This window comes from Pinus tabuliformis, chromosome 5_2 (assembly GCF_031772625.1).
Source record: "Pinus tabuliformis cultivar Carrire ecotype Pingquan chromosome 5_2, CPIR1, whole genome shotgun sequence".
Classification (NCBI taxonomy): domain Eukaryota; kingdom Viridiplantae; phylum Streptophyta; class Pinopsida; order Pinales; family Pinaceae; genus Pinus; species Pinus tabuliformis.
Window position 1 is genome coordinate 386,245,154 of NC_142306.1, and position 11,728 is coordinate 386,256,881.

An 11,728-nucleotide genomic window follows, 5' to 3' on the forward strand; every position below is an offset into this window, starting at 1 on the left:
TAGCTTCATAGGCCCATCACAATGTAAAATGTGTAGACAGAGTGTGGAGACAATATATCACTTGCTAAATGAATGTCTAGTTGTTGGAGAGATGTGGTCTGCAACACTGATGTTATTTGGATCTAGTGACCGTGACCCAACCTGTTTACCAAACACAATCACAAACTTGAGGTTGTCTCATTTCAAAAAAGCAATATTTAACTGGGAATGGATCTTAGTCATGCGTTTGATTCTCTAGAACATCTGGAAATTTAGGAACAGGGAAAGCTTTCAGGATTAGGAATCATCACTTGCCACCATCTGGAAGACTTTGATTGAAAACATGATACTATTCTGACATAAAAATGGAGTGAGGACTAGAAAGCATACCAAACAGAATCCAAAATTCTAAACACCATAAACCTCTATACATAGATGATGCATGAATATTCAGAAGGAGAGAAGGAGCTACAAGCCCATTCTCCCTCTTTTTTCTCAAACCTCCGCAAGGCTTTGTGAAAATAATTTTTGATGAGGCCATTAAAGGGAACCCATGCCCAGTGGGTTTTGGAGGCATTATAAAAAAAATTCTAAAGGAAGGCCATTGGGTATTTTCGTTGAATTTTCTGGAGTCACCTATAATAATGTGGCAAAAATCATTAGAAGAAATTTTAGTCAAAAAATACCCATGAAATTTTCACATAATTTCCATGTCATAATATGTAAACCAATCAAAATCCTTCAAATCTAAAAAGAGGTACATACAAATATTTTGGAGGGCAAAGAAGAAAAACTATTTTTTTTAATTGTATTTTTGGCTTATGTCCCTATAGGTTTACTCAAATTTAAACTGTAGACACTCATTGGATGCAAAATTAAATTTTTCATCTAATGAGTACCTAGTATGCATACTTTAGAGAAGACCCATATTGATAAAAATTTAAGATACATTAAAAAAACATTTTCAACACATTTTTTAATGTATCCTCAATTTTTATCAATGTATGTATACTCAAATGTATGCATAACTTAATTCCGCATCCAATAAGTATCTACACTTAAAATTTGAGTAAAGCTATAAAGAGATAAGTCAAAAATACAATTAAAAAGAAAAATGTAGTTTTCTTATTTTCCCTCCAAAATTCATAACTCTTACTTTATTATTTTAACTATTATTTTATTAATTTTCCTTAAGAGGACACTTTCAGGTTGATATTTCATCGAATGGATGACCCTTGACAAATGCATTCTCCTAACGAGAAATCTCGAGGTCCCTAAGATAAAAATTTCAAGGGATTTAAAACTAGTAATTAGCATATCCCAAAAGATTATCAATGGAGCCCCCAACTATAAATTGGTTCATATTTGGTGACTAGAGTCACTCACTATGAGGATCAAAGTGTTACTAGATAGCTTCCCTTATGCCATCACCCAACATACCTTAAGGATAAGTAACAAAGTGGCCAACTAGTTAGCTAATTCGGACACTAAGGAGGACCACTAGGATTTTTCCCTTAGTTGGAGTGTAGCTCAAGAGTGTTGAAATATTGTCTCTACTGACATAGAGACTATCACTTGGTTAATTGAAAGCTAATTATCTTCCCCTGATTGGGAGATGAACCCGCAATCGAGGGGGCCTTGGGATCCCCACCCCTAGCTAGTTGTTATACATGCATGTTAAAAACAGTAGGTCAAGGGAACTTTGCCCGACAAAGAAAGTCTCTAAAGAAGGAAGGGGCATATTGTATGATTGAGTGAAGGAAGGTTACAATTTGCTTAAGGAAGGTGAATAGAAAGAATGTCGAGCAAGGTGGTGATAGTTGCACTTACTATTCAAGTCTGCAGCGAAAGTCGAAAGGTCAAGGTGGTAAGGAGTTACTTGCTAAAATCAACACCTGTAAGTGGTTTTGTGCTCAAGACATTTTATGGGATTCAGGTGCACTAAGGTCAAGGGAATTTTCATTGCTGAGAGTCTGGTTCCTCTTTGGGTTACAACTTCTTCACCCATTGGCATCCTTCCTTCTATGTTGGTGGAAATATTTCATCAAGCGCTTTTCGGTAACACTTTGTCCTTCAAGTTGGTGTTTACTATTTATATTTGAGATCCTTTCTATTTTTTTTGTTCGAGCTATCATTCAAGTGAGAGGGTGGCCTTGCTGGGCTAAGTGAGTCATCCATAGGGTTTGTAATACTGGGTTTTGCACTAGTGGTCCTGTGAGTTATTAGGGGTGACAAGTATTTGGTGATATTTGAGTGGTGTCTCGGTCCCCTATGAGAATAAATTTAAGCCTCCAACATTCGAATTGTGATCAATTGTACCCTTCTCTTGTGACTGTGGTCCCAATTGGTCCAGGAGCACAGGCAGATTGGGGTCTTTAAGGAAAGAGAAATCTATTATTTTTGTTTCATGACAACTCAGTGGTCAAGTTAGGAGGTCTTTAGTGTCTTGGGAGATCCCCATTACAAGACTTTGGAAGTATATTGTTATGTCTTAATGGTTATCTATTATCGAGAAATTTAATTATCTTTATTGTGCCGAGGGGCTTCAGGCAGTCTTGTCTTTGTATGGTGGAGTTGAACCCCTCATCCCCGGTGTTTTGTAGTCTTGTGGTGTGTATTTTGGACTGTGTTGCGTTGTGGCAAGCTCAAGCACCCACTGAACTAGGGTCTTGGTCTACCTGGAATTCTTCTATTTCGTGCAAGTATGTTGAGGCAAAGAGGCATACCACATCGAGGGGATAGATACCGTGTCCATGTCAACATTAGTGGGGGAGCCTCATCCTCCATCGAGACTCTTTTAGCCATCTTAGATAGGGAGGAGGAGATAGCATAGAAACCTATGCCACCCCATGGTTGTGTCATTCACGACGCCTCCTTGGAATCAATTGTTGCACAACTGTGAGGGATCCAGTCCAACCTCGATATCCTCCATGACATCGGTACGAGGATCGTAATTAAATGTGGCATATTAAAATGATATTTAGTTCACTCAAGACGAAATATTGGAACAATTGGTAAACATTCATAGAAGCGAGCAACGAACAATTGAACATTTGCAAAAGATTGAAGCTCAACTACAGCATAACAAATTTCACCAACATGACCAAAGGGAGAAATCAACTCATTCAAACATGCACCCACCGTGTCTGCCACCATGAAATTAATGTGACAAGATAAGTTCTTATTTTATCATTTTTTTGGCTTGTATGGCTATGTAGCCCTCCGGAAATAAGGTGCAAATTGTTAAATATTCTACCTTATATTCCATCTCTAGTTGCCAACAAATCTAGTCAGAGTGAGGAAGGATGAGATGATGACACTCTGAATGTACTCGTTTTCTCCACAGTAATATAAATTTAGTGTTTGATCAACAAAATAAATGTACAACAGTTTTCCAGTATTTTATACTTATCGAGTTTAATATAAACCTCTTTATTATTATTAAATAAAGAAATATTATATCACATTTTCATTCTAGCCACTTACATATCAGATAGGCATCTACATAATTTTAAATTATACATATATATCCAAAGGAAATTATATCTTTTGAACTTATAGATCATTTTGTTTGCATATTTCTTTTTGACATATTTAAAATGAGAACAAAAATAATAGTGTAAAGGCATTTATAGATCTTAGCAACCCTACATTCTACATAAATTCTACATAAATGAAAATGGTATACAAGAAGTAATTGTATACAATAAATGGAATTGGAGTTAGAGAAATAATGGTATATCTAGAAGGAATTTGAATATGACAACAACACATATCAAGATTTTGCATCATATTTACACACAAAACGTATAATTAATAAAGGCAATATTAAGTTGATGCCCTGGAGGAATGCAAAAACCCATGTTCAAACAACTCATAATTGCTTGTTTTATGTTTTCTGTTCAGACTACCATGTAAACTGATAAGATAATAGCTTAATCGCAAGAAACCCAAACTACATTTATATTTCCATGTTCAGTATGAATGTGGCCCTCAATAAACATACATCTTGAAGGAAAATCTAATATCTCGACCAAAATCCACGAGAAACTAAATAACACCAAAGACTTCACCCTTTGAACCTTATAATTGCAAAACACTCATAGTGTGGAAAAATCATACTTACACTTAAGCACACAAATTTCTAAAGCATAAGGCTCCTCGAAATTCACAAAGGCAACAATATACTCTTTAAGAGCTCAATGTATCACTTATAGAAAATGATCCTAGGTGGGGAGAATAACACTCCTCTCAACCACCTAGGCTAGACCCAATTGACTCTCAACTAATATTTTTTTCCTCATTCTCATTTATTTCCATTTATTTTCTTCAACTATTTGCATCCAAACAAAATTTGTGCCACAAAACAGTGAACAATATTATAGGAGTATACAAAATGTGTTGACTCTCTTCATTAATGAAAACAATTTGCAAAATTTGTGGCCTTAAGAAAAACATCAAACAATGTGATAAACTTTCTGTTAATCTAAAATTAGCTCAATCTTTCAATCTTAGCAACTTGCCATTTTTTTCCCACTTAACTATGGACTTTCTTCCAGGTAAAAAAAGCTTACTGAGTTAATTCAATGATTTGAAACATGCATGATTAAAGATCTTAAATTCATTAGCCTTCTTTTACATAAAACATCTTATAATATCCCAATCACATATAACATATAATGTATGTTAGATCCAATGATGTTGAAGATGAAATATTGAATAAGGTAATGTTAGAATATGGATCCACTATGACCCCTAAAGGTGCAAGGGAACTCAATCTAAGGTTGCCTCTAGCCTTGGGTGGTAGCACATAGGATAGAAACCTTGATGAATTTTTGAGGGAAATCTTACCTTCTGTTGTATAGAAGGAAGAACCATTCAAATTGATAAAGGCATGAGCTATACCTACAATGTTTGTCAAGGTCCACACTGAATTAGGGAGGAAACAAGGTAGTGACATGTTAAATTTAGACACATGGCCTGAGTGGAGAACAAAGACCTCTATTGAAAGCTTACAATTTGAGTTGATAACTAAGCTTTGGGATTCAAAATTGTTACCTTTAAATCTACAATAGATTGAAGTAGTTAAACTTGTTAAAACACACTCAATGAAATGCTTAAGAGGTAATGTTACAATGTCAAAGGTTTATATTTTGCATCTTCCATCTTGTCATATGAATCAATAAGTCATGGTGTGCACTTCACTAAAAAGGTTTGTAAATAAAAAAAAAAATGCATGCCTTTTAACATATCATGTTGATGTTATATTAAAACATTTTATATAGGATTTCTTTGGAGGCCTTACCTACAAACATTGTGCCTTACAATGAAGTATTTATAACAAATATAACAATAGGGTTATGTCAAAAACCTTATAGGGTTGAAAATAACCTAGCAAAAAAAAGACAAATCTAGAGAAACCATTCATAGGGTTCTAAAAACCCTAGTGGATAAGCGTAATGCCTCAAGCTCATGCATGCAAAAGTTGGAAAATTAGAAGTAGATCAATGTGTAAGACAATGGGGTAAAAGTCAAAGTGTTGGAAAACATTCCCCTCTCATAACATGATAGGCCATAATTGTAGACAGGAAATTGATAAAAATTATTGGAAGGGAAATAACTATTGAAAGTGAAAAGAAAAGTCCTCAGCATGAGAACGCATATAGAGAATGGTTCTACATTGTTAGAATAAAGGATACTATGCCCTCATTTGAACTGTAAAAATCCTCTCTTGGTGAAGAAAAAAATATAATAAAACAAATTCAACAAGCCAAAGGTTGAAACTCCATGGAAAGGAGTTGGAACTCTTCCTGTATAAACCATTTGATCAGGATGATACTAACAATATGAAAGGGAAGATTCAATTCAAAATTACCTTTCCACTGGTATGAATACATAGTGTAATAAGTGGAATGAATGCTCCATATATACTTTGTGCAAGATATGAAGCTAGCAAAGTAGAAACCCTCACCAAAATCTGAAGTTGTATAAAGAAACAAGAAAGAATAGGGAGGATAGAGTGAGCTTCACCTACAAAGATGATATTACAACCCAAGTGACACAGCGAGAGCTTCTTGAGTTCCAAACAATGGTCAGATCGATCACGATTCCTAAAGAGAAAGACAATAAAACTATTAATGAAGCAAGATAACCAAAGAGAGGTATAGGTGAAATAAAATGTAAAGGTATAGGTGAAATAAAATGTAACAAAAAAAATCAAATATATATATACCTGAGCGAGTAGTAAGGATCCAAATTAAGCTTTGAAGTTTCAAGAATTCAATGGTATAGATTCATAGGTGTAATGAAGGCCAAATGACCATCGAACTCTCAAACATGACCTTTGAACCCTTGCCAAAGCACATAGCAGCACAGTGGTAAAGCTAATAAAAAAATGTTGTGAATAAAGTAGTTGGGAGGAGTAGGGTAAGTGGATTAAGCTTAACTCTAATCGGTCTCCACCCTTTGATCACACCTAAAAGATATCCACCGTTGAATGCTCTTAAAAGAGGAACATGAACCCTGAACTAGAGCAAGTGAATATGTCAAGAAATAAGTATGTGGTCCAAACCAATACACGCAAGTGTGTCCAACCTGTAGTAGAAAACGAGTCAAGGTCTCTTACTTGAGAGGAGAGAATTGAATAAGAAATTTTAGTAGAAAAGGATTCAAAGTCTCTTACTTGAGAGGAGAGAATTGAATAAGAAAGTTTTGAAATGGAGACTGGGTTATGGCATACTTGTGCCAAAACAACATAAGCCCAGTTAATACCAGCAACAAAGAAATATGAAATAAAAAGTATATTGTGGATTATCTTTAGTTGAAAAAATAGAGAAGTAATTAAGGGGATACCTATATAATTCTCAAAAGTAAGGCTTGGTGTCACGTGCGGGAACCAGAAGAACCACATAAGTTAATGTCAGCATAATACCTTGAAAAAGAAAAAAATCTCTTACTTTTAAATTAAACCGCTCATAATGAGGAAGCGAACATAATTAAGTTTTTAGTGCTCCACGTAAAGATCTTGTTACTTATGGAAAGCAAACAGGGTAAAGAGAGTTACCCATATCCCTCTAAGATAATTCATAGGAAGTTAAAACAATAAATGGAATTAGAGCAAGGAAGCACATGGGTATAGCTAGCGTATTAAAGTAGGAATGTGCGCCTTATTAAAACAAAATATGGATGATAAAATATAATCATTTCACAATAAGAAGGCTAATCGTTGAAATTTAAAATCAATAAATTAAAGTATTGTTAAAAAATAATCAAATTTAATTTAGAGTTTAATTTTTAGTCAAAACAAAATAATAAAAAGTCAAACTAAAAACTGAATAGTGAATAAAATAGGTATAATAAAAAAAATAAAACATTATTAAAAAATAACAGAATTCAATTTCTTAAACTTTAGAGAAAGCCATAATTTATTTTAATTAAAATAAAATAATATACAGTCCAATAAAAAACTAAATAAAATATATCAGATTTGCCAACTCAATTCAATATATATGCTTCCCACAAGTATAATAAGTTTCCGAATTCGTCCATATTTATTTTCTTAATTTTATTTTACTTATTTCTAATAAACTATAATATAACACATTTTTTAATCTTAAATTTAAAACTGCTCTGCCCAAAATTGGATAAATAACCCCACCATAAGTGTGAAACAACAAAATCTGTACAAAATGGATGTGCTTCGTCACAAACCATACCTCTCTTTATTTATTAATATTCATTTGATAATTAAGATTGTCTTCAACTTCCCATAAAAAATATTTTTATAATATAACACTAAATAAAACAATGTTAACCCTTGAATCATTACAAAATATTTCCATTTATAAATTATAACCAAAAGGTCATATTCTTTCCTTTTATGAATCGTAGCCAAAAGGAGACCTAACTTGCGTATAAATCGTAACCAAAAGGAAGCCCAACATCCTTAAAGATGAGATGGTAATTAGAACGAAAATTAAAATTATGTCCCTCATTTCTGAGTATCATATTTAGATTATTTTTAATTATTATATTTATATGTTTTTTAAAATTTTTATTTATTTTAATCAATATTAAAATTTATGTTACATCTTAAGTATCAAAGTAATAATATAGGTTGTTTTGAAATTAAAATGCTTATTTCAAAGAATTTATATAATAGTTTTTAAACCAATTTTTACTGGGCCAATAATCTGAAGTCTATGCATTTTGACCATAGAACGAGAGTATAAGATGACAAAGCATTAAAAAATGTTACAGATACAACAACACCATTACAATAAAGTGTAGTATAATTATTTTCTGATTCTTTTATAATTTTGGGTATATTTTTGTTGTAAATTTTGTAAGTACAAATAGAGTATAGTTTAATTATTTGGTTTGGAGTTGTTTATAGAAGTAGATTGAAATTTTTTTGTATAAGCAGTATTTGAATCGTGTTTTTGATAATTTTTGGTATATTTTTGTTGTAAATTTTGTAAGTACAAATAGAGTATAGTTTAATTATTTGGTTTGGAGTTGTCTATAGAAGCAGATTGAAATTTTTTTGTATAGGCAGTATTTGAATCTTGTTTTTGATGGTAGAAATGGATCCAGCACCATCAAAAACTTCTATGGCACCTAAAATTATGAAATTTAACAGTTTTTAATTAGGTTTACAAAAATCCCTACCTTATTTTTTCAAAATATGACTAGGATTTCCATAATTTTGAAGGCAAAAAAACATATTTTAATTTAGATTTTACTTCAAAATTTAATAAAATTTTATTATTTTATTTTTAGTAAATTAATTATAATATATTTTAACTTTTTATTTTGTAATTTGTAAATTTTAATTATTCGAAGAAATTTTCAAAATATTGACAAAAATATATTAACAAAAATAAAAATTAAAAACTGAATAACAAAAATTCATGATCTAATTTTGGTTTTTTAAAAGCCACCAATTCCAATTTTAACAATTGAAAAAAAAAAACAAATGATGAGATTGCACCCAAATATAAGATCTATATAGTGTGAGGATGATATCACGGTATTACGTTAAATATCAAACATGGCATATTACCATAGACACCCAGAGTATTTTGGATCCTCGGTTAGACTGCCATATTGTTATTTGACCTTGAAACTATTTGTGTTCATCCATTTAATGCCCTCTGGATCCCAGGACGTTACAGACAGCCACATTGTTATTTGACTTTCTAACCATTTCTGTTCAACAATCCATGCCCTCTGGGTACTAGGTTATAAGCGGCCATATTTTCATTTGACTTTCAAACCATTCAATGCTCTCTGACTCCTAGTTTACAGACGACCAAATTGTCATTTGACCTTCAAACCATTGGCGTTCAAGCAACCATTCAGTGCCCTCATGTAACTAACTGCACCATGAAATCATTCCACCGTTAGCTTGCAGCTATTCAGTTGTACTCATCCCATTTCAGTATTTTCTTGATCATGGCATTTCTAGGTGCTTTATAAATTGAGAATTGTAATAGTGATCTGTTCACACTTATTGGAGAGCCCATTGTAGTTTCGTTGTTCTGGTTGAGTCTATAAATTGCAGGAGCAGCAACAAACTAGTGGGTCAAAGGCAAGTGCCGCAAAATATCTCCTGCAGAGCGGACCCGGTCCCTCCATTCCCACAATATGAATTCCAAAAAGCATTGGCCCAAAATGTTCCTGAAATCAAAATCCTCTAACAAATTGCCGGAAACTTCTAATTTTTCAGCCATGAGGCCACCATATTCTGAAGATCAGCAATATTTTTCTCATGCATGTCCAAACTAAATCAAGCTTGTTCAGATGCCGTGTAGATATAATGCTATTTCATTCACAGGAGTATACACAAATACATAGATATAATACTGTCTCAGCCATGCTTACATTTGCATAAACAACTAAAATACTTTCTCGGGCATCAGATTAATGTGATAATGTTAAGGTGGGGAATGGTTATTATCTTCTTTACACGTGTTTAAATTTTTTATAATGATATAATGAATTATAATATTTTGATAAATATGGTTGTAATGGTTAGTATTTTCAGGCCAAAATAAAAACTAAATTTTTTCATTTAATTCTGTGAACAAGATTAAGTTCTGATAGAATTTCAGATCGTAATTGGCAATATCGGTGCATATACCCGAATAGAGATTCGATATTAGTTTTCATAAATATTTTTTCCATACAGCAGGTGCATTGTCAGGTAATTATTTGCGGGAGAAGGAAACGAGCATGCCCAAAACAAAGTCAAGATGGCATCCAAAACCAGAGCAGATCCAGATCCTGGAAGCTATATTCAATTCTGGCGTGGTAAACCCTCCCAGAGAAGAAATAAAAAGGATCAGAGCACAGCTCGAAGAATTCGGGCAAGTTGGTGATGTAAATGTGTTCTACTGGTTCCAGAATAGAAAGGCCAGAGGAAAGCGAAAGCGACATGTCCAAGATCCACAAAAGTCTAAACCAGGCCCAAAGGGTGCAAAGACCACATCTTCAACTGCATCAACATTAACAACATCAATGTCAACATCAGTTAATTCTAAACCTATAACGGTTGGAAATCAACCCCACTCATCTTCTACTGTGCCAGTATCATCCTTGCCCGGGAACCATGACGAGATGCAGGTGACCCAAGAAATGAGCAATACTCAATGCAGTAACATGCAAGCATTAGGAGGGGCAGGGACAACAAGAAGCAGCGGAATTTTCAATGAAGGTACATAGGCACAGATAGTTGTGGAATATTATTGTTACCTTGTCTTAACTACAAGCAGCAAACATATCATATACACTTATGCATATGAATTTGTGCTTTGTCGTGACTAAATTATTTTCATTTCCATGTCTAATATTAAGCTCGGTCTGCAGGAAGCGTGCAGGGGGACTCCATCGGTAACGCTAACCGATCAATAAACGTATTCATCAAAGACATTCCAATGGAAATCCCCAAGGAGCTTCTGAACTTCAGGTCCTCCTTCGGGGATGATGCGCTTTTGCTCCACTCGTCTGGCGAGTCAGTGCTAGTGAATGAATGGGGATTCACCTTGGAAGGCCTGGAGCATGGAGCTAAATATTTCTTGGTATGCTATAAATATTCCTTTCGTTTATTTATATAGAATAAATCTGAGTCGAATTAAGTCTCAAAAAATTAAATATGGAAGTGTATTGGTCTGATCTGAGTTGCCTTATGGGTATATTTTTCTATATTAAATAGAGAAGTGTGTTGGTTTGATCTGAGTGGCCTTGTGGGTATGTTTTTTTTTCTATTTTGCAGATATGAAGCATATTCTATCATTGGTGCTGCTCTTTTTGCAGCAAAATTCAGCCTCTTGTTGAACACTGTTGCTTTCGATGGGAATTTCTAGTATTTGCAAACAAGAGAAATGAACAGAACATAAAGCTTTGTTTTAAACACAGGATCTTAACACAGCGGAAACTAAAAATTGTTTTGCTGCAGACAGAGTTTCAACTTGTTGTAGATAGAGTTTCAGCAATACACAAAAAAACTTGTATTCACTAAAAGACTGCTATTACAAAAGATTTGTCTCCCTCTACCAGAGGGATTACAACACTACTGTGTAACACTTTTCTTTACGCTGCTGCGTTCTCCACTGCTATGCTCTAACTCTCATCAACTCACCACTAACTCTCTTGTTACATTGTTGTTCTCGGTATATATGTAATCTGTATATAAAAAATATCTCTTCTAGGTTATGCATGGAGGTGTCATAATGGACCACCAACCACA

At 33.6% G+C, this 11,728-nt stretch overlaps 1 protein-coding gene across 1 annotated transcript; it reads left to right on the plus strand.

Annotated features, from left to right (window-relative positions):
* The first annotated feature begins 1,777 nt into the window (after positions 1 to 1,777).
* LOC149159115 (WUSCHEL-related homeobox 11-like) lies at positions 1,778 to 11,260 on the plus strand. Its single transcript, XM_089434188.1, has 5 exons — positions 1,778 to 1,915; positions 9,562 to 9,757; positions 10,172 to 10,696; positions 10,849 to 11,060; positions 11,255 to 11,260. Exons 1-5 carry the CDS (start codon positions 1,778 to 1,780, stop codon positions 11,258 to 11,260), a joined length of 1,077 nt encoding a protein of 358 aa, XP_089290314.1.
* Positions 11,261 to 11,728: the final 468 nt, after the last annotated feature.

Coding starts and splice junctions, on each gene's coding strand:
- LOC149159115 (XM_089434188.1), top strand. CDS start 1,778: ATGTCGAGCAAGGTGGTGATAGTTGCACTTACTATTCAAGTCTGCAGC. Junction 1,916..9,561: donor AGACATTTTATGGGATTCAG/GTGCACTAAGGT, acceptor GCAACAAACTAG/TGGGTCAAAGGCAAGTGCCG. Junction 10,697..10,848: donor CAGCGGAATTTTCAATGAAG/GTACATAGGCAC, acceptor CTCGGTCTGCAG/GAAGCGTGCAGGGGGACTCC.